Below are 22905 nucleotides of genomic sequence, written 5' to 3' on the forward strand. Positions count from 1 at the left end.
GATGAATTGCTCCAACACAAGACGATGAATTGCTCCAACACAAGACGATGAATTGTTTCAACGGCGGGACCAAGTACATACAACGCCACGTCTCGTGTAGGACGCCGGTGCGATGACCGAATCCAAGAAGTCCAAGGGTATACAGAAGTGCGCCAGAGAAACACTCCGTGCAAAACGCCAGCCATGCCCATCAACCTCACCCCTCACCCCTCACCCCAAACACAGCAGGTTCTCCCCAACGCGACCGCAAAAGAAGCACACCATGTAGATGCCGGCCATGTCCATCGACCCTAACCCAAGCACAGCAGGTTCCTCCCCAACGCGACCGTACTACTCCGTGGGCTCAGCATCTCCTCCCACCACCCGTCTCTCCGCTGACACGTCGCGTCCTGCTGCGCGAGCCACACCCGCATGCCGCTCACCCGCCTCAGCACCGCCGGCAGTGTGTTCTTGTCGCCCTCGCGAATCGGCACCACGTGCTGGTACAGACGGTCCCGCTTCTCCGAGTTGACCGTCACGGCCGCCACGAACAGCGGCCACACCGGGTAGATGGCCGTGTACAGCGGGCCCTTGACGGGCAGCGCGAGGAGCAGCGCGCACAGCGCCTCGGACGCCTCGACCACAGAGGGGTGGAACCGCGTCATCCTGCGCCTTGTCAGTCGTTGCGTTCAAATGTAGTCCGACTGTGCAGTGTGCACTCTCCCGTGGAAGACGTACCCGTAGATTCGGCACCGCAGGTACACCAGCGCCGCAAGCCGGAACGCCTCTGCGGTTGCGACCAGTATGTCGTGCTCCGGCCCTCGCGGCTCGGCGGACCACTGCCTCAGCGCCTGGAGCTGCGATTCCTGGAACTGCGCGTACGCGAGGGTGGTGCTGTCGCCGCCGTCGAGCCTGCCGTCGAGCCTGCCGTCGAGCACCAGAGCGGTGATGGAGGACAGGATGAACAGCACCTGCGGCGACGCACCGAGGATGGAGCAGATTTTCCGCCCCTCGCTCGGCCGTGTGCCCTCGTACCACGACCTGGTCTCGAGCGAGTGGAACCGCGTCGCTTTCAGCGTCTCGGACGTCTGCGCCGTGCGAGCGAGCGTCAGCTGTGCGCGGATGAACAGCGCTGGCTCCGACTGATGGTCGATCATGCTGTCGGGGATGATGTCGAAGACATTCGCGTGGCACGACCAGCACAGCGGCGCGTCTGGCGAGCTGTTGACAGCGCCGTGGTGCATGAGCAGCATGCTCGTGGCCAGCGCGCCGTTGTAGTCGTCGCCGTTCGCGATCTGCGTCGCGAGCGCCTGCAGAGCTTGTGTCGAGTAGTACAGCTCGGCGTGTTGATACAGGTCCTTCTGCGAAGGCAAGTACTCGGATATGTACGAGGCGGATAGACTGAGCAGAGCAAAGCGCGTGCTGGGACAGGTCGTTGCCACCTGGAGCAGCGACATGTAGCCGTTCGACTGCGTCGCAACAGTGCGCCCGGGACATATCCCATTGAGGTAAAAGTCAATCAGGAGCTGTTCCATGTCGCCCGCCCACGCACTCGGCGACGGCACGTACTTGACCAGACTCGTAAAGCCGGTCTCTTGCGACGAACCGCTGTCGAAGGAGTGGGTCGATCCCGGTGTAAAAGGACTGCCGGACCTCGACCTCGACCTAGAGACATCTCTCTCAGCTGTTGGAGAGTCGACTGCTCGAGTTAGTGCTGGTCGTATATTCGAATGAGCATGCCCTTACCTTTCAGTCCGGTCAGATCAGACAGCTCGCACAGGAAATCCTGACACGCTTCCGCCTTCACTCTCTGGATATGCTGCAACCTCTGCAGAACCAGGGTGACAGCGGCAGTGTCCTGGATGAGCGACAAGTAAGGCTGCTGTTGCTGAAGCGTCGCCTTGAACTTCTCAAACTGCTTGCTGTTGAGCTCGCCCAGGCGCCAGTACAGCTGACCAAGGACTTCCAGGAGCACCACGCCTGGACCTTCCGTGATCATCCATTGCCTTATGACCAGGAGGTTTCGCCTACTGTTTCTCTGGTTGCCCTCGGTTGGTAGGTCGACGACTCGCCCCACCAACCGGTCGATGTGGGTACAGTCGAGGCAAGAGAAGTCTGGCGACATGGACAGGTGCTGCAGAGCATCACTGGCTACTTCCAGGGCTTTAGTCAGCCTCCTGTCTGCATCCATCATAATAGCCATGTGCTTTTGTATTATTCGACTGTCAGGACCGGTGGGGCGCACAGTATTGGTGGTCTGTATTGATAGGGGGAAACTTGAAACGAGGGGAATATGCCTCTGCGGCAGTGGGTGCAGACCTCGTGCACAAGTGCCGGACTTGAACACATTGTATAGAACACTCGGCAGTCTATAGCAGTGGGCTGTTGAAGCGTTCCTGAAATCGGGGTACTAATTTAACCCTGTCCAAGCCCATGAATAGTACTGCATACAGTTAGCTAGCGGTGGAATCTTCCTTAGCACAGCCGATTGGAGCACCGTTGAGACATTGGGTCTAGCAATTGCGAAAACAGAGGCTGCTGCACAGGACAATAGCTGGAGCATGTCAGTACAGCCGGCCCTTCTGACAATTATCGCATCATCGCATCACCGTAACACCGCCTAGTAGACTTTCTTTCACACCGCGCTGACGCCCTAGAGGTTGTCTGGCCTCAGGTAGCACCACTCCATCTCCACCGCCAGCGTATGTAGTGGCACCTAGACTGACAACCCGGGTACTGAGATCTCCCAGCCAAGGGGGCTCAGCGCAGCGGTGGATTAGAGCTTAGAAGTACGCCCATGCTAAAATTGTTAGATGCCTCATCGGGGGTACGAGGGTACCGGAGCCCGGAGCCTGACCAAGAAAGTTAGCTACCAAGCGCGACTACATGCAGGGGGTCGACCCAAGCGAGCCAACCAGATGACGACGCCGCGCTAGCTTCGGGATGATAAGTGAACGCCTTACGGGATACTGACAGGATCCCATTCATAGGTACAGCCTCTTTCGGCGCGAAAGATCGGGGCATGGTCTTGCGTAGACATTGTGCCCGAAGTCCGTCACTTGAAACTTGCCCTCCCTACCAGCCAGTAGTAGTGCGGCGCAACTTTTATCTACTTCCTGCTTAGCGCATCGATGGTGCACGAGATGGAGCTGATCATCCTCAAGACGAGTCGTGGACAAGGTGGTGGTATGCTATGAAGATCGGGTATCTTTTAAAGGGAACACACAGCGTACCCCGCTGAATCCTCAGTCTTTCCTCCACCCAATGTACACCTCATCAGTTCTGAATCTCTGCGTGCAAGTCGTGTCCTCCAGACCCGTGATGATCCCCGTCGAGTATTCCAGCAGCCCGGCGTGTGCGATCATGATGCCGTTGTCAATGCAAAATCGCTCGTCTGTGGCAAAAACACTGCCACCTCGATCTCTTGCCATCATGCCCATCATTTCCTGTAAGCGCTCGTTCGAGCCAACGCCTCCGACTACCAGCACCTGCTGCGAGCCAACATGGGCCATGGCGCGCTCCGTGATCTCTACTAGCATAGCGAATATGGTCTCTTGCAGCGAAAAGCACATGTCTTCTCTCGTGGCCAGCTCTCCATCTTCAGTCTTGAGTCTCTTCTCGTAAGGCAGCTTCTCGTCCAAGCCACGTGCCAGAAGGTCTGCTGCTGCCAATATGCCCGAAAAGCTTGCGTCCATGCCTTTCACACCATACGGTAGATCTATGAGATTTTTACCTTTCTTTGCCAGCTGCTCGACGTTGTATCCCGGAAACGGGTTGTTAGGGATCATGAGGGTACGCGCAAACCGATCTATGCAGTTTCCTATTGCAATGTCGAGGGTTTCGCCAAATATGCGGTATCGGTTTGCGGAGTAGGCAATGACCTGCGTGTTACCGCCGGACACGTAGAGGACGACGGGGTTGTCCGCGCGGGTTATCGAACGGCCCATCTCGATGTCTGCCGAAGTGTCAGCCTCACGACCGTAGCTTTACGCACGGTAATTACTGACGCCCGACGCAGTGATTCACGCCCACCATAGGCTTGTTCCAGAGCAGACTGATGGTGCGCGCTGCAAGCGCAACGCTCTGCAACGGCGCGCCCATGCCAGGTCCTTTTGTGTAGCATATGCAATCGATGTCCTCGATCTTTACACCGGCTTGTTGCACCGCTTGCTTGATCAAACGTACGACCCATGCTCGATGGTGCAGTGCCGTGTCTTTTGGCAGGAAACCTTCGCCCGGCGGGGAAATGTATGTGTGTCGCAAATTCGAGAGGATGACAGGAGGCTTGTCCGGCGCCGGATGGTGAATCACACCAATTCCTATCTTATTCGCGCTTCCTTCTAACCCTATGGCGATCATTTTGAATGTGTGTGTTGTGCGCGAGCCTTCAAACGCGTTCGACATTCACAAATGGTGGGGTCCAAAGAGCGTTGCCGAGACCGAATTCGGTCGTAGGGCTGAAAGCAAGGCTAGCGTCACTCAAGCATTCCAACCACTGGTACCATTCTAGTTAGTACGTAGAATGTCGACTTCATGCCTTTCAAAATTGCGACTTAAATTGAACTAATGCGAGTGTGAGGGATTAAGCATGTTGACAGGCTGGGCCCACCCTTGCTACATCAATGTCGCTCAGAGATCCCGGGGTCTGGCTTGGCAACGCAAACCTCGAGCTGGCACTGCTGGAACTTTCCTTTTCTTAGAGCCTAGACACAACACTCTCGCTCTCCCCGAGCTCCCCGAGATGATCTCCGACTTTCAAGCTCACAACGTGCCGATTCCTTCCTCCGCATTTGAGAGTGGAGACTCCGGGCTGGCGAGGTGACCAATGAGAAGCACACTCGGCGCCGCTAACAATCCATCACATTTCCAGCCTCCACTTCTACGGCCACGACGCTCCTCACGCGACTATGGCAGACTTCGACGGTGCTGGTAAGGCGTTCTTGGCATGGCTTCAGCGGTCTGGAGCGGAACTCAGCCCAAAGATCAAACTCGAAGATCTGCGACATGCGCAAGCTGGCAGAGGCGTGGGTAAGCGGCCCTTTTCCAACACTTGTAGTCGGTCAGTCCGAAGGGAGCCACCCAGCCCTTCACAGCACTGCTTCCACTTCCTCCCACGGACTCAAACACTAACATGGACTAGTTGCTACACAGGACATCGCTGAGCACGAACTCCTCTTTCGCATTCCCCGGTCAGCGATCCTCAGCGTCGAGAATTCGATCTTGTCCAAAGAGATCCCCGCCGCGACCTTCGAAACACTTGGACCATGGCTGTCCCTCATCCTCGTCATGCTCTACGAGTACCTCAATGGCGAAGCATCCAATTGGGCCACGTACTTTTCAGTCCTGCCCGCTGAATTTGACACCCTCATGTACTGGAGCGAAGACGAACTCGCCGAGTTGCAAGCCAGCGCCGTCGTAAACAAGATCGGGAGGGACAGCGCCAATGAGATGTTCCTCGAGCAGCTGATACCTGTCGTGAAAGAGTTTGCACCCATCTTCTTCGCAGACGACGAGCGTGCGCCACAGAAGGCAGAGGAGATGCGAGACGAGCGCAATCTCGCATTGATGCACCGTATGGGTTCGCTGATTATGGCATACGCTTTTGACGTCGAACCCTCGGTGCTGAAGAAAGATGTCGATGAGGAAGGCTACGCTTCAGAAGACGAGGATGAGGCTCTTCCCAAGGGCATGGTGCCTCTGGCAGATATGCTGAACGCTGATGGAGACCGCAACAACGCCTGCCTCTTCTACGAGGCCAGCTCCCTAGACATGAAAGCTCTAAAGCCAATACGCGCCGGCGAAGAGATCTTCAACGACTACGGACCGCTCCCTCGCTCTGATCTGCTGCGTCGATACGGATACATTACCGACAACTACGCTCAGTATGATGTCGCAGAAGTTTCTATGGATCTGGTCACCGACCTTGCGACGACAGCCGGCATTTACTCGGAATCGCGCATCGAGTACCTTGATGAGCAAGAAGTCGTCGACACTGGTTACGACCTCACAGTCAGCGACCCTTTCACACTGCAAGAGAGCCTGTCTCCCGAGCTTGTGGTGCTTTTGGAGACTCTGCTGTTGCCAGAGGAAGACTTTGAGCGGCTCAAGAAGAAGGGCAAGCTACCGAAACCCGAAAAGATGACTAGCAAAGGTGGCGCGCTCTTGCATAGACTTATTCAGACACGACTCGCACAGTACAATACGAGCCTTGACGATGACGTCCGCAATTCCCCTGACGTACCCGGCGTCGGCGGACCTGGCTCAAAAGAGCGACGCTTCGCCATGGCCAAGGCAGTACGAATCGGGGAGAAGAGACTGCTCAAGCAGGTGGAAGAAGCACTGGCTGAAAAATTCGCAAGAGAAGGTGTCGCGATAAAGAGACGACGAGAGGTAGACGAAGAAGGAGATGTGGAGATGGGCGGCACTGAGAAGAAGCAAAGGGCATAGACGACTTATCTCGTGATCTCGACGATTGCGCCGCACATCGATTGTCGCACACGTTCAACGAACCGCCACCACAGCAGCATTAGAATAGTAGACCCGTGGGTTGGTAAGTTTTCTGCTTTTTTTCTTGTAGGTGTACAGGGCTGTGCCTTGCGTAGCCCGCAATTGCAGGTATTTTACATATCCAAAATCAACCGGAGAGACCGCTAATGACTATCCAGAGACGTCCTCCAGTGCGCCCGACCCCGTCTCCCCGACAGCCGAATGTTGTACATGTCTCTGGTGCATCCGCTCCGCCAGCTGGATCACCTCGCTCGCGAATAAGAATCAAAGGGTATATTTCGCACAAACCAACAAGTATCGTCGTCAAAAGGCTGCTGAAAAAGAAGGTTTACGATGCAGTATTGGGGCCAGGAGCTGCTGTTGGCGGCATTAGGTGACCAGACGCAGATCGGTTATTGTTCTCGATCGATTTCCGGGCTGCACCTGCGGCCTGCTGAGCATGCTGCTTCTCACCCTGACGCTCGATCATGATACGGTACCTGATGTGCAGATTGTCTGTCCAATCAACAGCATACGTCTGCTCATCTTCACTACTGTCTCCAGAGTACTTCCAGCGGTCCGCAACACGGTCGTCTAGCTGGCTGCTCTCGACTTTCTGGCGTTTAACCCCACGTCGATCGATCATCACACGTCCACCTCGCCCGATGCGTCTTCGGAATCGGGACTGGTCTTGGAAAGGTACATCATCTGGGGGGGTACCGAAACGAATGCGGGCATTGCGTCGCGGTGTATCCGGTGCGTTCGTACGTACTACCGCCATGGAGTCAGCGCCTTCATCATCAGATACTGAGGCTGGAGGGGTGGGCAGTTGCGATTCTGTGAAGACCGTACGGAATTCGGATTTCGCAGCAGCCTGCTCCAGCGGTGGTGTGATGGGTCGCCACGTTGCGTCCACCCAACCATTATTCCACTTTTGGTGCTTGACGAGGTTGTCCTCGATGAAGGTGTCGATGGCTTCCGTCTTCTTCGCTTGTTGTTCTTCGAGGTATACAAGGTCACTATCGATAATACGTCCATCGGCACGGGTGACCTGAGGCTTCATGCCAGGGATATTTTGGCGGACTCTCTCAAGATCAGGTCTTGGCTTAGGCTTGGGTGCAGGCTGTACAATGTGAGTCATGCTCCGGGCTTCTTTGACGAAGTCTCCACGTACCTTTTGGGTAATCAGGAGTTCTTCGTCATCGATCTTGATGCTGAGTCGCCTCTTGATTTCCTTGACAGCGTGGCGCTGCTCGAAGATCTGCTTGTCATTGGCGAGGGAGTCCCTCATTAGAGCCTCCCGCCGCTTCACCTGAGTCATCAAAAGTCTGGCCTGTTCCAGCTCGTTGCGAAGCTTCTTAAGCTTCTCGGTCACCTGCGCATCTCGGCCTCGGGTCTTACGAACCTGTCGTACTTCACGGCGTCTGAAGCAGACATAAGGATCTGCCTCGTCAGTCTCAAGATTGGTTTCGAACTTCAGCGATGGTTGCAAAGGCCGGTTGCCCTTGAGCAATCTCTGGTTCTTCCAATGTGAGTAGACGTCTTTGGCAAATCTTCTCGCGCTCTCGCTGATCGTTTCGTCGAAATCAGACTCCAGATCTTCGTACGCCAGTACTGGAGCATCACCGACGGCCGAGAAGGGCTGTTTCGTCTGGGCAGTCTCTTCGAAGAAGTTCATAACCTCCTCAAATCCGTCCTCGGAGCAATGGGGACCTTTGGTTCTCTTCTGGTTGTACGCTTTGAGGAAAGCGGCATCATCACTGGTCATATTGTATGGACATCCTGAAGTATCTTCGACGGTAGAAGAGAAACGGATGTACGTCGCAGGCTGCGTGAATCGCTTGGGGTAAAGCCCATCGTACTGCAAGTGACTTGCAGTTGCTTCTGGCGTGGGGATGTACAGTTGAGCGATCTTACCGCCAGTAGCGCCTTGCGCTGCTGCCTGCGCCGCCGAGATGACGGCTTGCAAATGATGTTCCTGTCAATGGGGTCAGTAAGAGTCGTTCAATACGATAGTGGTGAGTTCCTGCACGGCAATGCGATGCAGGATTCGACATGCACACAAGTGCATCGCTGTGCTCCTGCACATCATGAAACCCCAAAGCGGCTAGTGCGAGACTTACAATTTCCTCTCCCTTCTCGACACCAGTCTCGACCTTCGGAATATGTCGCGACGCTTCATCATCGTCGTGCTTTTCGACCTCATTTTCGCGCAATACAGGTATGTTCTGCTTTGTAGATAATTTGCGCTGGCGGAAGCGCTGGCCTGTGACGCGCTGCGTCATGTTGCTTCAACCCTGCGGGTCGGCGTTCGTCGACGCTATGCACGTGACCGCAGTCTCTGCCCTGGGGACAGGTGGCCGCCTCCGGCCCTGCGCACGCGGTTTCGCGACAAAAACGCGTCGCAATAATGCCGATATGGGTCTCAAACTACTTGTAGATTCCAGCGCATCAGGATCCGAGATGCATGTGATGGATTTCGATGGTTGTGGATGCGATTTGCCGTTGAGAAATTCTGATGGGTTGGATGAGCGGTTTCTTGAGGTTGCGAAGGGGCTGCCGTGTGGGCGTGCCAGCTGCGTAATAGTGCCGGAAATGGAAGCGGTGTCGGTGGCAAAATCTCTTATTGGCCCAGCTGCGCCTTACAATGCACAAAACGTTCTCATTGCAAGGTAGCCTAGCTTGATAAGGTGACAATTAAATCAGAAGTGCCCTAAGGATCATCACCTACTTTGATGCTGACAGGGAGAGCGACAGAGTCGCCGGTTTGCGCGTACTAGTTCCTGCTATCCCCGCTTTCACTTGCAGAGAGCAGCTCCTCCATCATGTCCTTGCCTTCATGTTGCGCCTAGTCTATAAATCTTGCGAGCTCCTTTGCAACTTCGCTAATTATAAAGGTCACCTAAGAGCAGTTTCATGTTCGTCAGAGACAAAAAGGGAAGCAGCTAGTCTTTCTGCGGCCTAGCGTATGCGATGATCTTCGCTCGATCGCCAGCGAGCAATCATCCTTTCTCACACATCTTCATTCATCTGCAACGACATCTTCCATATCATTTTTACTGAGATGGATATCGTTAAAATCTGATTCTTCGAGCCTTATATTGTACATCTCAAAGGCATTATAGCCCTTCAGTGCGAGCCTTGAGACGGCGAATCGTGCCTTAGAAGCACAATACCGCGTGCATGGTCAGATGCGAACTCAAGATCTAGTGGTTGCAAGAGAGAGACCCTGATGTCAATGCTAGCACTGCCATACACCAAAAATATGTGAAGAGTAGGACGGGATCAAGGCATGAGGGGGCACAAGTCAGCTGCGCTTCCAGGTCTTGATAGTAAGTACTACCTAGCTAGGTACATTCAGGAATCGGCGAACTTCAGGAGTTTGTCAGGCAGAAGAGACAGGCAAAACCATCGCTCCCCCGGGAAGGATCGAACTTCCAATCTCCCGATGTGCCGTCGCGCGGTAACAGTCGGACGCGGTGACCATTGCGCCACGGGGGACTTGCAGATGTTCCCAGTTTCTGCTTTTTGATGAGTAATCAAGACACCGTTTGTTTATCACTACAGAAACCATGTTGGTTGGAAGCTGGGTTATGTGCGAAAGTAATGCTTGTGGTCCGAGCAAGAGCTCCCAACCCATGTAGGCCTGTTACTATACCTTTGAGCCTCAAGTAAAGCCATACTTACGTCACAACAATCGCTTGCAACTTCACAACCACAGCAAAGGAGGCTAGTTGTAACCTCTATTCCCTGTCGCCGTACCCGTCATCGTCTCTTCATGACAGACATGCAGGTCAATCCAGTCCTTGACTTCGATGTAGTTAATCTCGATGGTCGCTACCCAGGTATCATGAGAAGGCGTGCTTTGACACTGTGATATCAAGACAGCAGCATCAGGAATAAGCATGTGACTTGGATGCTCTCCAGGTCGAATGAAATTCACGTTACAAGCCATATTTTCGTAAATGTACGCTGGCAAAGAATCTCGTCGAAATAGTGGTGTCGAGCAGTTGCCATTTCATAATTTGGCCGCAGCCAAGGCGGTACTCTCTTCCGACATGGCTTTTCAGTTTACAGGTTGTAACACGAGTGCGAACATGGTCGCTCCTCACAAGCGATTCGAGTTCCCCAACCACATAGCCCTCGCCTTGTACTTGACCCCTTCATGTATTCTTCGCTGCCGGCAACACCTTTCACGTCACACCTTCTCGCTACTAAGGCGGAACTCTACCTTAATGCGACCGACTTACGTTCCCTGTCTACTCTTCGGCAGCATTGTAACGAATTTCGGGGCGTATGCTCTGCGCCTTGTCCCACACAACTTCACAGCCATCGTTGCTGACGTTGGCGGTAAGTATTGACCAGGATTACGCGGAGGTCGTCCGTAGATGCGTTTCGATCACGTCGCGCCGCACCGACGGTCGCTGCACGATCACGTACTGTTTCAACGACTACGCCATGAAAGAACGTTTCCAACACTATATTGAGGAACCAATCAAGTTGTGGACCGTAGCTCGTGCAATTATGGCAGTGACAGCGGATACTACACCGAGTTTCAAAACTCCACTCCCCCAGAACGCACGGGCGAGTTTTTAGGGATCAAGACGAGAAGTGGCATGATCGAGATCCAACAGAGATGCTGAAGCTTCTCCTCAGCGAACAGGACAGTAGGATCAGCATGACATCTGTCGATATTAGCCTCTTGGAGAAATAGCCGCATCACAAGATGTACTTTGATGCTGAGTGCGACCATAATTCGAAGGGCAAGTCTGATGATAGCTTCATCTCTGAGAACACTGTTACTCGAGTAGCATACGACTCTGGGCACGGCAAGCCCTGGGATGCGTCATTGACGGCCGTCTTTCGCTGGCAGCGCTCAAATCCTTGGACTAGAACGCAAGTACCTACGCAGCGATCGTGTGTCGGACCATATGCCTATCATATTCGCACCACTGACCATCTCACAGGTGATAAATCCGTGTATTTGCAATGTGAAAAGCTCGTCGACCACAATCACTGTGAAGCCGCATGCAGTAAAGTCGCCAACTGCGATCTCAAGTAAGTGTGTAAGAACTGGGACCCGGCTCGTGGTCTCAAGCTTAGTGCCATATCTAACTCTCTCTGCACCAGTTCCAAGGGCGACACTGCGAATAGCGGTGTAATAGAATTCATTACGCGCTAACACTCGATGTAAAGTGCTGATTTAGACGCGACTTACAACTCCGCCATTCGACAAGCCGATACGTGTCCGTTGTCACAAAAAGTGAATGATTCGAAAGACAGCAAACCTTTCGGCACGGTATTCATGGACCACAATATCAGGCCATCTGAATTGCGATATTGTCTATCAAAATATTTTACGTCTACTGTAGATAGACGTAGTGCAAGCGCAATCGGGGAGGATATGCGGCGACGTGATAGACTCGGAGATTAGACATGGACAAATACATAACACGGATTCGATGTGGGGCGTAATGCGCAACTCCTTATGTAGAGCGCAGTCATACACTATGGTGATACTATCAAGGTCTACAGTCATCATCCCTTCTTGACCGACCTTTGTGGCTTTCAACACACCCTGGAGCGTCGTTCAAAAATGTCGATATTGTCGAGCCTGACCTTCTTCCTTAAACAACCGACTATATCGATGAAAAACAGTGGCCTCGCAGTACCTTGCCTCGCCGCAGCAAGTCAACGCATTAGATGTGCTCAAGGCATTGAATATGCGAAGTGAGCGTACTGACGTCCCTTACCAGCAGGTATTCGCCTGCCCTCGTAACGTCGTCGAAGCATGAGTACTTGCCCCATGAGCACACCTAGGCAGTGGTCACGAGGCGCATATCGGGAAGAGCGTCAAATTAGCTCCGTCGTAAGATCCTCGCCCTGCAACGCACGCCGGTGTCGCAGCCCCAATGTCGGGCGGCTCAAAGGCAGTCACCCCAGGCAACTCCTTCGAGATGGTTAAATATATCCCCATATGCCCTGCCTCCTCCACCTGCGGTTAGGTATTTTGAGAACCCCACGAGCTCATGCTAAGAAGGGCCCACTCAGGCAAGGCTGTTCGGTCGTCCGTGAGCACACGAGGCTCGGGTCGAGGAAGTCGTGAAGATGAATAACGTCGATGGCCGAGAAGCGATTTCGGAACCGCTGGAAAACTCAGAGAGGCTATGAATGTGTCCGAACCAGCTCACCCTAATCATGACGTCTTGAGCTGCTTGGTGAACAATGAGTGAGACATCGGGCCACGGGAACAACCTGTGCTCGTCTACGACCGCGTCACTCCACGCTGAGAATCGTAGACAGCTCTCCGTTAGAGCACTAGCAACATGAAGGCAAGCGAGTGAACGCTAGACTAGCGAGTTGGTCACAAAGGACAGAGAGTTGGGCTGGTGTTGAGGCATTGACTGGGGACTTGAGGAAAGGAAGAGGAAGCGGGCGTGAAAAAGAATTTATGCGTGGGCGTACCAAGAACGTGCGGACGCCAGAATCGTTCTCCGAGGTGAGTATGAGTAGTGGATAGAGCGGCAATGATGTCAGAAAGCTGCGGTAGAGGAAATGCTACCGCGTAGCTGCCTTTCACCTCAAATGAAAGCAAGTACATTGAAAGCGAACAATGTGGAAGCGAACCCTCCATTGCTTATACACAGTTGGTATTATGAGTAGGATCATAGCGAGTGACTACTGTTGAGACCGATGCTCAGAGTCCTCAGGTCTGAAGCCACCATCCCGTGGCTCAGGCTCATTCCGAGGCTCCCAGTCGTAAGTATGCGCTTCCAACTCTTGTGGTGGGGGTGCACTCTCTGTCCCTCTGTCTGCTATCTCATGTATCACCCCAGTCCCCGATGCTGTGTGGCCTGCCTTGATGGTAGGTGCAGAGGCAGGTACTGAATCTGGTAACTGGGCTCTCCATGGTGCATCCAACTCAGATGGCTTTTCCTCCTTTATCTCGTAGCCAGCGTTCTCTCCATCCTTTCTTCTACGTTTCAGCAAGTAAAGGACAGCGAGACATATGAGTAAGAATCCTCCGACACCGATACCGACGCCCAGTCCTATTGCCATGGCATGGTTGTTCTCTCCAGATAACAGATCCCCTGATGAAGTAGCATTGGCAGTATCTGTGATGTATGCAGAAGAGGCTGATATGGTATTAACTACCTCCGCGGCGTTGAGTGAAAAGACGTTGAGCGTGTCTGTGCAACAGTCGCCAGACGCTCCACAGCAGTAAGTATCATTGCCACAACTCTTCACGCCTTGACCACGATCGGTGTGGTTGGGCGCTAAGTACGAGTCAGTGTAGGCCACAGCATCGTCTTTGTGAAACTCACTGTCTGTGCAGAATTGAGGACATGACGTGGAATGGAAAGATGCATCTGTGCAGCCACTGCGGTAGAAGCTGTATGCGTAGGTTTTCTTGGAATCCGGCCCTGGTTTACAAAGACCATTGCTCAGGCAGACAAAGGTTGGTCCACAGCACGCAGATACTTCCGTGTTTGGACTACATGCTCCGCCATTGTTTTCTTTACCGTTGGGAAAGTAGCAGGTCGAGTTCGAGGCAGCGACAGCAGACCAGAGACACGCGGCAGTAACCAAGCCTGAGAATCTGAAGAGCTGCATACTGGAAGCCGTGTAGGTCTGCCGACAAACGTAGGAAGGACTGGAGTTGTGGAAAGGATATCCAGCCGTAGGATTATGGAGTGAGCCCGCAAGGGCGGTCCGGGACAAAAACACACTTTTCTCAGTGTGGTGTAGTCGCCGACCCGCAATGTGCATGCGCTTGGACCGGGGCCAAAATCAAGTGCACCTGCCAATGAAACCTCTGGAATCTGGATCATGTATCGATCCTCGTAGGATTGACATAGCGAGTTCCCGATTATGACATGTGTAAGTGAGCTAAACAGACTTAATCTTGTGCTCCGCCGCAAGTCGGCCTTTCTCTCACAGATTGAAAGTGGATCGATATGGAACGAGCTCGTTGCCGATCGCGGGGCGAAGGTCCAGAGCCGAAGCTTCTGCTGCTACAGGGCGCCGCAGATTGAGCACCAAACCCTTGATCCCTCTCCGTTGCTGACGGCTTACCGCGGAGCTCGCCTTCAAGGTCGATGCGGGCAACCTCCCACGATCGCAAGGGACAGAATGTGACCGGAAAGAAACACCTCGCAACACCGAAAGTCTGATGTCACACGAGATGGTATTCACTGATCAGGCAGCAAACTTGGGACTGACCATCGAGATCCGCACGGCCCTATAAACTCATCAATACCGGTAGCGGCTTGGTCATGCACAAGCAATGCCTCACAACGTCTCGACATCCGGGGTTTTCCACACGGCGCAGTTATGGCGCAGTCATGGCGCAGTCGTGCAGGCGCTCCTATACGCCATTTGCGAAAACGACAAAATCCGGGGCAATTCACGATGATGTCTGTCGTCTCGCGCAATCCAACGACGGTCGTTATGGCAGTCGCAGCAGCGACGCCGCCAGTGCGATCAATTCGCGGGAATGAGCACCCACTAGCATGAAAAGTTGGTCGCCTTAACCGCCGGTGTGGCCTTCGGATCAACGCGCAAATGCACTTTTTAAGAAGATCGAACCCCTCCGCCCTAGAAGCTATCAGGACGACATTATAAAACCGGTCAAAATGATTTCTTCGCTCTTCTTCAGCGCTGCGACCCTAGCTGTCGCGTCGAGCGCATTAGCACAGGATGTCCAGCATGGCTGCGGCAGCTCTCTGCCTGAGGGTCTCGAGGCGGACAAATCCGTCAACTTCACTATGGAGAGTGCCAGTGGGGTGTCTCCACGCGGATACCGTCTTCACCTTCCCAAATCGTACGACACAAACAAGAAGGTCCCCCTGATCCTGTCTTTCCACGGCCGGGGCAAAGATGCCAAATTTCAAGAAGAGCTCTCGCAATTTTCGAATGCAACGTATGGGTTCGAAGGCATTTCTGTGTACCCGGAAGGTGTAGCCATGAACAACTCGAAACGCACCCAGCAGTTCCAAGGCGACCCGGACTCCCCACCGTCAGTCGATGACGTGACCTTCACATTGGAGCTGCTCAATGTACTTCAAAAGACTTATTGCATCGACACATCGCGAATCTGGGCTACTGGAAAGTCCAACGGCGCGGGCTTCACGACAGTGCTCGCTTGCGACGCTGAAGCTACGAGGAGGATCGCTGCATTTGCACCAGTATCAGGAGCCATCTACCTGGACTCAACCCAACAATTGCCGCCTTGCAACCCCAGCCGCCTTCCCATCCCAATAATGGAGTTTCACGGTTTTAAGGACACCACGATCCCCTATGCCGGCGGTGAGAATACGCGTGGCACTGCGAACTCCACTGATATCGTGACTTATGTAGATGACTGGGCCAAGCGCGATGGATTCGAGGTTGACGCAAACAAAACATCACACCTCTGCAGTGGAAGCGAACTAGTGACCAGGTACAGTTGGGAGGAGACTGTCATTCACTACAACTACTCCAACTTGTTCCACAATTGGCCCAGCTCTTTCCCAAACGGCGATACTGCAAAGTATCTTACGTGCAGGGAAGCAGAGGCCACACCTATCATCCTTAAATGGTTCAAGAAGTGGACTTTGTGAGCATTTAGTTCATGCGCACTACCTGGAGCAGCATGCGCAATTTTTGACGGTATGGTACTCTGTAAAAAATCGAGTACATCAGCCGCCATAGGGAAACAATCCATAAGAACGGTCTCTCTGTCCAAATCAATACAATGCGGGTCTCAGTGCATGTGCAAAAGATGTGGTCCGAATGCGCAAATGCATTGGGTATTACAGCATTCAGATTGTCAGCTTGTCTCACAACTAGAGAGACACCTTTTCAACTCGGCCAATGGTATTGAGAAGTGTACACAGGCTTGATTGTTAGACTGCTCAGGTGTCAGCTTAGTAGAGTAAGAAAGACCGTCAGCGGTGTGAAGGGTTACACTCTAGCTGAATAGGGCAACTTGCATGAATACCCCCGCATTAGCGGGGGCCGAGGTACATCACATAGACTGACCATGGACGAATCCAAAGCGAGAGTCAGCTCATATTCACCGCTCTCTGGGTTTATTTCTCTCTCTTACACGGTGCGTTCTCTCCCTTCCAATTTTCATCCTTGCCCAATTCTTCCGTGATTCAGAGATTGTTTCTGTGACCGGCAATAAACTTAAGAAAACCCTCGTCTAGATGTTTTTGCATCATGGCAAACTTTGAAACTGCTATCCAGCAGGCCGTCGATGCCAAAGAGATCCCAGGCTGCGTCTTACTTGCCTCCAATCGCGATGGTATATTCCCTTACTCTCTATTAGACGCGCATACTTATCACTGAAAGGCTCATTTAACTACACCAAGAGTTTCGGTCACACGTCCATGGAGTCTGGGCGCGCCAAACCACTGCGAAGCAGTGACATCATGTGGATCGCCTCCTGCACCAAACTCATGACCTCCATCTGCGCCCTGAAGCTTGTCGAGCAGGGCAAGCTCACCCTCGACGACCCAGTCTACAACCAAATTCCCGAACTCAAAGACTTCAAGATCTTACAGACTTTCGACAACGGCGGCAAGCCTGTTGAAATTCAGCACACTAAGCCCATCACCCTACGTACGCTTCTGACGCACACTAGCGGCTTGACTTACGACCACTTCCACCCCAAGTTGCTGGCCTGGTGTGCTTACCACGGGCGAAAGCCTAACACCGGCACTAAGATTTTGGAGCGTTACGATGCACCACTTATGTTTGAGCCAGGTGAGAGCTGGATGTATGGCTCCAGCACCGATTATACTGGTCTCTTGATTGAGCGAGTCACGGGTGCCACACTCGAAGAGCACATGCGCAAGAATTTGTGGGAGCCCCTTGGGATCAAGGACATCACCTTCAAGCTTAGCTCACGGGCGGACCTGAAGGAGAGAATGGCTGATATGAGTGAGCGGGAGGCAGGCTCCAGTACAGTCAAGCACATGGGAGGAAAGCAGTTTCACCAGGACACCGACGGGTCTGAGATTGAGGATTGCCTCGGCGGCCAGGGCGTGTTTACGTCTCCGGAGGACTACTTCAAGGTGCTGAAGGCAGTACTCACGACGGATGAGGACGAGAAACTGTTGAAGAGAGAGACGTTGACAGAGTTTTTCAAACCGCAGCTGGGAGAGGGCTCTGCGACAGCGTTGAACAGCCTTCTGCAGGATGACTTCGTGAGTAGTTCTCTACAGTTTGGCTGAGTCTACTGACGTCATCACCAGGTTAATAATGCAATGGGCGGAACCAACAAGGATGTGAAGAAGGACTGGGGTCTCGGAGGGCTTCTCCTGGCGGAAGATCAGCCAGACGGCAAGGCAACGGGCACGATGATCTGGGGTGGGTTGCCAAACTTAAACTGGGTACGTTCCATTTGTTTTGAGTTCTTGACTTGTAGCTAATTTTGAAAAAGTGGGTCGACCGCAAGACCGGCATCTGCGGCTTGTACGCGATACAGGTATTGCCCACTGGTGACGCAAAGATCGCAGCGCTGGACCGCAGCTTCGAGGCAGGTATCTACGAGAAGTACAAAGCGGGTGGGAGTAAGAGTCCTCGCCTTTAGGGGAATGACATCCGATGAAATGCAAGCGCTTTGACTACCTCCAGAGCGATTGTCTTATCAAAGAATTAACCCTGGATTGTAAATCCGCAACCTCTTGGTGCATTGATCACCTCCAACCTCAAGTTATCTGGTAGCTACATGTCTAGCATCTCGAAATCCGTCTGCTCACTGTAGCTTTCAAGGACTTGGACCTTGCCAACCGACTTAAACGCCCAGAGGAGAACAGTGAACCGATCTTCGAGCCCTTGCAGCTCCAGGTCGTCCGCAGTCGTATCGAGATTGCGGATAGCCTCTGCTATGCCCTTAAAATGTGTCCCGATATCTTCCACAAGCTCTTGCTGGGGCCCATAATGTGTTGCCCAGGGCCCTGGATCGAATCTCTCCACATCATCGGCAAGCCGCTTGAGCTCAGCCGTCGTCAACTCATCACCAGGCTTCAGGCTCAGTGTAGCCTCATTGATCCAGCAATCAGAAGCATGAGCTCCGAGACATCCGCAGTCTATACATGGGAGGGCTGCCATCTGGGCACGGAAGAGGTCTGCATGCGTCGAAGCTGCAAGGGACAGATGGCCAACATTGTCCGTTGCATCATCGGCGGCAACGTCGTTGTCGTGCGTGTAGCACACTTCACTGTCGTCTTTGTCGTCGTTTTCATCCAAGGAGCGCTCTTCTGACCGATACATGGCCGGATTGTCCGTCAGGTCAACTGCAGGGGTGCTTGCCACATCCTCATGAATGACTTGTGGATCGAGCGGCGAACTATTGCGATAGTGCTGTTTCGTGACCAAAGAGGTCTGCAGCTGTTCGACAGACCCTGAGCGAGCGTTTGTTCCCACATGCTCCCTATCGGCGACGAACGGGCTCGACCGGACCTGAGCATGGTCGGAGGATGGGACTGCTGCGGCTGGCTCTAAGCATGACGGCCGCGCAGTCTCGCTCTGGATAGACGGCGACGAGGGCCTCCGTGCGGGTGTCACTACTGTCGGGGAGCTTCGACGGGTGAGATGAGAATGGCTGCTGATTGGTGTGGAGGTGACCAACAGCGCCGTCCTTGGCGACTTCGTTTGTGAAGTTGATATCCCTGGGGGTGGCGATGTCGGCGCGAGTAGATTATTTGGTAACAGCCCCTTCTGTATTCCGTATCTCGCTACTCGGTACTGGAAGAGTCTCGGGTCGGTGCAGAGTGGGTAGAGCGGCACTGCACCTCGAAAGGATAGTGTCTTGCCCAGCAGCTTCCTCTCGTTGCAGATGGTCTGCAAATGCGCTGCAGCTGTACCAACCAAAAGTTTGTTGCTTTCGTCCAGCTCGCCTGGGACCCAACGCAGCATTATATCGTCGTAATCGCTATCGCCTGCATCTTGGGCTTTCAAAACATCCTCCGGGCCACTCATTCCCCGCAGGAATGCGCGTCGGTCGTCGTCGTTGGTGCTGAATTTCCAATACCCGTTTTGGAGATGAATTGGATCGCATTGTCTTGCGAAATGGTCGAACTTGCCGTCTGCGCCAAAAACCGGTCCGCGGTGTGCGCTGTAGTACTTCGTGTTGTTTGAAGGGGCAGGTGATGACATTGAAATAGCAGCTGAGATGTCGATCTTACGATCCGCGGTTTAGGGATCCTGGAGGTTGTCGACGCTGGTATGAGGGCGCGAATGAATTCGCCACCGATGTATGGAGTTTGATTGGCACCACGTAGAGGAGGCGCGAAGGTGAGATCGATGAGGTAATGCGCGGTGATGGCGCAGAAGTTGACTTCACTTCACCTGCCACTGAAGCCCATGCATCGTGACTGCTTCCATCTTGGTCGACTGTGCCACCATCGTTACACTTACATCAAGAGCGTGCTTGACCTTGGGTGAACTTGCGCGCGCAGAATCATCTGTATGCAGTTTGAGGCTCTGAGGCCACGATGCGAGAGAAAAAGCAGCTGATGGTGACTACTTACGCGGCGCATCATTTTAAGACATATAAATCATCTCTGGAACCCTCCTCACAGCGCTCGCGTACAATCTTGCGGAATCTCATCACTTTCGCAGAGCATGGTCAGGCGCGCAAGGTCAACTACTCGGTCATCATGGACCTCATATAAATTGAGGATGGGCAGGAGGGCCTTCCGTCGAATGTCAAGATTGTTGCTTTGCAACTCACGCGGTTGTTTACGGCAATATCTATGCTCTTCCACGGGGGCCTGTAGTGTATTAAGCTGGTATCTATGCTGTCCTTTGGGGAATTGGGGCTTCTCGATGTGACAAATTCTAGATGCTGGTGGTAGATTTCGTTATCAGCAACTGTCCATGCCCTCTTTGTTTGCTACACAAAATTGTCGTGTCGCTGCACATTTGTCAATCTTGTATTGTCAAACACAAGGGTAGCACAGACGATCGAAGAAAGTATTGAATGTGAATGATTATATTAGTCCATGGTTTGAAAGCAAATGTAGAGGCCGTCAACGAGATCGTGCGCCTATGATCGAGGATCACAACTGATGCCTGCGCCTTCATGATGCCAGAAATTCATGCCAGTGATGTGAGGAGCGAAAATTTGGAGACAGCTGACCAATTCATGCGCCTACTGCGCAGAAGCCCAGCCAATGCCAGAGCTTTCGTGATGCCAATAACCAAAACGCCAGTATTGATGCCATAGCCGCCAATCTTCGAGGCGCTGCTGATACTGAGAACTTTACGAATGTACGCCGTAACCACTCAGATGTCCTTTGATATCGTGATCGTGTCCTGTATCGTAACGAGCCCCTGTTATATTACGCCAGAACGCTAAAGTGAAAGTGTGTTAAGCTCAACGCTTCTTGGCCTGCACCTGCAGCGCCGCAGCCTTCTCGAGAGCCTCGCGCTGACGAACCGCACCGTGGTATTCCCTGACACCAACATGGGCGATCTTGTGCAAATCCTGAGTGGCTGGAGCTGGTGGTGAAGCGAAGTTGCGCCTAGTAGCAGGTGTGGGCGAGGGAGGAGTGCCGAAGGTCAGTTTGGTAGCAAGGATATCATCGTCTTCGGGTGTGGGGGGAGAGTAATGGATGGGCTTCGCAACGCGTACTTTGTGACCAGCGACTTTGGCTTGGATGCAGGGCAGAGCGGCGAGGTTCTTCTCGAGCTCCCTAGGGTCGAGGTTTCGAAGCATGGGCAGCATGATGCGAACCTTTTCTTGCGCATCGAGAGAATAGAAGTTGGAGGCAAGGAGCTCGTCGATGCTGCGGTGAGATGAGGTAAAGCTGGGTGACGGTGTGATGTTAGAAGTTGTAGAGGTGGTGCGCTGGTGTTGCGTCTTCTTCTTGGGTGGGGCCTTGGCCTTCTTGTTGACCCTATTGGCGGTGCTGGTAAGGGTCTTGGCTACGTGCCTTGGAGCCTGTTTTTGCACCTTTCGGTTGGTATTCATGTTGACTGGGTGTGCCATGGTGATGTCGGAGGGTGGAGTGGAGATATTGACTTGCTGAGATGTTCTGTAGACGGGGGCGGGGTTGTCGTCGAGGAATTGTTGGATGGACTCGAGATCCTCAGGTGAGATCGCGTGATCGTCTTTGATATTTACTGGAGGTGTGGAGGGTTGTGCGGTGAAGTCGTGTTGAGGTGAAGAAGGCTTTGGCGCCGTTGGTGGAGCCAATTCGACATAGGCAGTGCTGTACTCATCCTCAGTCACCTTTGGTGACCATAATGCCTCAATGGGCCCCGACGCCGTCATCATCTGCCCATTGGGCGGAGACACCTTGCTGCCGTCCAATTTCCGCTTGCGCGGGCTGCTGCTTGTCGAGCGCTCCGGCTGAAGATTCTCAGCCGCCAACACAGCCTTCAACTGCGCAACTTCATCTCGCGCAGCGTCCAGATGTGCGGCCGCCGAGAAGTCTTCAGCTGACTCTAGAGGGGCGGCGCGGTCGTCTTGAGAGGGACTGGCGTCAGCCAGTTCTGGTGCTGGTGCGGCGGGTGCTTCGTCGGTGGAAGCCGGAGGGTCGTCGGTGGAAGCCGGAGGGTCGTCGGTGCTCTCATCAAGCGCCAGGAAGTCATTGAAATTGATGGTATCGAGGCTATCAACAGGGTCAGGAGCGGAAAGCGAGAACCAACCGACTGCCTGATCCTGGAGGTTCTCGAGAGGCCCACGAAACGGAGAGGCGAGGCGAGGGGCGGCGAGGGGGTCTCTAGGGGGGGGAGGGAGGTGGGCAGCACCCTCAGTGACTTTGTTGAAGTCAAAAAGCAGGTGCAGATCGAGGTTGTCATCGCCAGCGACGAACTTGTAGTCTTTTGAAGGAGACATGATGAAGTAAATGGTAATGATTAAAAGTGTGTCGATGTAGAAAGGTTCAGAAGGGAATATAGAATCAAGCTTGAAGAGCACCTTGGCGACTTCAAATTCTCCAGAAACAGGAGGCTGGGAGCTCTTGACTAAGCCAGAGTCTATTCTCCTGTACTATCGTCGTATCGTAGGTCAGTGCATTCACCGTTTGGTGGAGCATACGCAGCAGTAGAGGCATCGCATTGGTCCAGTCTCCTCATCCATAATAATATAGGAAGAGGACATCGTCATGCGATAGCAACGGATAGCTCAAAAGACGCTCCAAAGCCTTCCATTCACCTCAAATTCGAGATCTGATTGGCTGTAACAACGAACCATAGACCAACAATAGTGGAGAAAATGGCGACAGCAAGGCGCAGTATCCCACAGCTGAGCTGCAGGGTCGCTTCGAAGAGGCTGGGTGGCCATAATCGCGGGGAAAGCGGTTACGTGATTAGGTGTAGGTGAAATCAGGTAGCGTCGCTGGATGTTGAAGTGCACTCTGCTTGAGCAGGGCGAGCTGAGGGAATTTTCTAAATTGGTAAAGAGAAAGAGAAGGTGTAGGAAATATATCTAGGCTGTTA

General features: G+C 53.3%; 10 protein-coding genes and 1 non-coding gene across 11 annotated transcripts in view; 4 read left to right on the top strand and 7 right to left on the bottom strand.

Annotated features, from left to right (window-relative positions):
* Nucleotides 1–44, top strand: part of M421DRAFT_415961 (tryptophanyl-tRNA synthetase) — a 1692-nt gene extending 1648 nt beyond the window's left edge. Inside the window, exon 2 of the mRNA XM_033590895.1 lies at nucleotides 16–44. The gene's annotated coding sequence lies outside the window, so the exon portion shown is untranslated. The remainder of the gene's footprint in view (nucleotides 1–15) is intronic.
* Nucleotides 45–47: 3 nt separating this feature from the next.
* M421DRAFT_395722 (uncharacterized protein) lies at nucleotides 48–2170 on the bottom strand (the record flags this gene model as incomplete). Its single annotated transcript, XM_033590094.1, has 3 exons — nucleotides 48–645; nucleotides 718–1681; nucleotides 1726–2170. The coding sequence occupies 3 exons, from the start codon at nucleotides 2168–2170 to the stop codon at nucleotides 291–293; spliced, it is 1764 nt and encodes a 587-aa protein (XP_033453865.1). The 3' UTR covers nucleotides 48–290.
* A 1054-nt stretch (nucleotides 2171–3224) lies between these two features.
* On the bottom strand, nucleotides 3225–4338 carry M421DRAFT_97713 (putative glyco protein endopeptidase KAE1; the record flags this gene model as incomplete). Its single annotated transcript, XM_033598530.1, has 2 exons — nucleotides 3225–3934; nucleotides 3987–4338. The coding sequence occupies 2 exons, from the start codon at nucleotides 4336–4338 to the stop codon at nucleotides 3225–3227; spliced, it is 1062 nt and encodes a 353-aa protein (XP_033453866.1).
* A 233-nt stretch (nucleotides 4339–4571) lies between these two features.
* On the top strand, nucleotides 4572–6679 carry M421DRAFT_201524 (SET domain-containing protein). The gene is made up of 3 exons (XM_033588114.1): nucleotides 4572–5007; nucleotides 5120–6529; nucleotides 6647–6679. The coding sequence occupies exons 1-2, from the start codon at nucleotides 4887–4889 to the stop codon at nucleotides 6424–6426; spliced, it is 1428 nt and encodes a 475-aa protein (XP_033453867.1). The 5' UTR covers nucleotides 4572–4886; the 3' UTR covers nucleotides 6427–6529; nucleotides 6647–6679.
* On the bottom strand, nucleotides 6519–9004 carry M421DRAFT_415968 (uncharacterized protein). Its single transcript, XM_033590896.1, has 3 exons — nucleotides 8589–9004; nucleotides 7640–8443; nucleotides 6519–7588 (listed from the first exon to the last, which is right to left on the bottom strand). The coding sequence occupies exons 1-3, from the start codon at nucleotides 8748–8750 to the stop codon at nucleotides 6815–6817; spliced, it is 1740 nt and encodes a 579-aa protein (XP_033453868.1). The 5' UTR covers nucleotides 8751–9004; the 3' UTR covers nucleotides 6519–6814.
* An 875-nt stretch (nucleotides 9005–9879) lies between these two features.
* M421DRAFT_t10 lies at nucleotides 9880–9966 on the bottom strand. Its single transcript has one exon. It is a non-coding gene; the product is annotated as a tRNA-Asn (tRNA).
* Nucleotides 9967–13143: 3177 nt separating this feature from the next.
* Nucleotides 13144–14322, bottom strand: M421DRAFT_88791 (uncharacterized protein; the record flags this gene model as incomplete). Its single annotated transcript, XM_033597701.1, has 3 exons — nucleotides 13144–13742; nucleotides 13791–14080; nucleotides 14267–14322. 3 exons carry the CDS (start codon nucleotides 14320–14322, stop codon nucleotides 13144–13146), a joined length of 945 nt encoding a protein of 314 aa, XP_033453869.1.
* Nucleotides 14323–15101: 779 nt separating this feature from the next.
* M421DRAFT_88792 (carbohydrate esterase family 1 protein) lies at nucleotides 15102–16067 on the top strand (the record flags this gene model as incomplete). The annotated part of the gene is made up of 1 exon (XM_033597702.1): nucleotides 15102–16067. The coding sequence occupies one exon, from the start codon at nucleotides 15102–15104 to the stop codon at nucleotides 16065–16067; it is 966 nt and encodes a 321-aa protein (XP_033453870.1).
* Nucleotides 16068–16567: 500 nt separating this feature from the next.
* Nucleotides 16568–18209, top strand: M421DRAFT_415973 (beta-lactamase family protein). Its single transcript, XM_033590897.1, has 4 exons — nucleotides 16568–16756; nucleotides 16804–17660; nucleotides 17709–17846; nucleotides 17897–18209. The coding sequence occupies exons 1-4, from the start codon at nucleotides 16672–16674 to the stop codon at nucleotides 18044–18046; spliced, it is 1230 nt and encodes a 409-aa protein (XP_033453871.1). The 5' UTR covers nucleotides 16568–16671; the 3' UTR covers nucleotides 18047–18209.
* M421DRAFT_1008 (uncharacterized protein) lies at nucleotides 18181–19614 on the bottom strand (the record flags this gene model as incomplete). The annotated part of the gene is made up of 1 exon (XM_033586567.1): nucleotides 18181–19614. The coding sequence occupies one exon, from the start codon at nucleotides 19612–19614 to the stop codon at nucleotides 18181–18183; it is 1434 nt and encodes a 477-aa protein (XP_033453872.1).
* A 1076-nt stretch (nucleotides 19615–20690) lies between these two features.
* M421DRAFT_201631 (uncharacterized protein) lies at nucleotides 20691–22174 on the bottom strand. The gene is made up of 2 exons (XM_033588115.1): nucleotides 21909–22174; nucleotides 20691–21823 (listed from the first exon to the last, which is right to left on the bottom strand). Exon 2 carries the CDS (start codon nucleotides 21737–21739, stop codon nucleotides 20837–20839), a length of 903 nt encoding a protein of 300 aa, XP_033453873.1. The 5' UTR covers nucleotides 21740–21823; nucleotides 21909–22174; the 3' UTR covers nucleotides 20691–20836.
* Nucleotides 22175–22905: the final 731 nt, after the last annotated feature.

This window comes from Didymella exigua (genome assembly GCF_010094145.1).
Source record: "Didymella exigua CBS 183.55 unplaced genomic scaffold M421scaffold_2, whole genome shotgun sequence".
NCBI lineage: Eukaryota > Fungi > Ascomycota > Dothideomycetes > Pleosporales > Didymellaceae > Didymella > Didymella exigua.

What these genes read in the sequence shown, in the direction of transcription:
- M421DRAFT_201524 (XM_033588114.1), top strand. Translation starts at nt 4,887, where the DNA reads ATGGCAGACTTCGACGGTGCTGGTAAGGCGTTCTTGGCATGGCTTCAG. An exon ending in GCAAGCTGGCAGAGGCGTGG is followed by an intron (nt 5,008 to 5,119) that starts GTAAGCGGCCCT and finishes AACATGGACTAG; the next exon opens with TTGCTACACAGGACATCGCT.
- M421DRAFT_415968 (XM_033590896.1), bottom strand. Translation starts at nt 8,750, where the DNA reads ATGACGCAGCGCGTCACAGGCCAGCGCTTCCGCCAGCGCAAATTATCT. An exon ending in TCGAGAAGGGAGAGGAAATT is followed by an intron (nt 8,444 to 8,588) that starts GTAAGTCTCGCA and finishes CCCCATTGACAG; the next exon opens with GAACATCATTTGCAAGCCGT. An exon ending in AACTCCTGATTACCCAAAAG is followed by an intron (nt 7,589 to 7,639) that starts GTACGTGGAGAC and finishes CACATTGTACAG; the next exon opens with CCTGCACCCAAGCCTAAGCC.
- M421DRAFT_415973 (XM_033590897.1), top strand. Translation starts at nt 16,672, where the DNA reads ATGGCAAACTTTGAAACTGCTATCCAGCAGGCCGTCGATGCCAAAGAG. An exon ending in GCCTTCTGCAGGATGACTTC is followed by an intron (nt 17,661 to 17,708) that starts GTGAGTAGTTCT and finishes CGTCATCACCAG; the next exon opens with GTTAATAATGCAATGGGCGG. An exon ending in GGTTGCCAAACTTAAACTGG is followed by an intron (nt 17,847 to 17,896) that starts GTACGTTCCATT and finishes ATTTTGAAAAAG; the next exon opens with TGGGTCGACCGCAAGACCGG.
- M421DRAFT_201631 (XM_033588115.1), bottom strand. Translation starts at nt 21,739, where the DNA reads ATGATGACGGCGTCGGGGCCCATTGAGGCATTATGGTCACCAAAGGTG.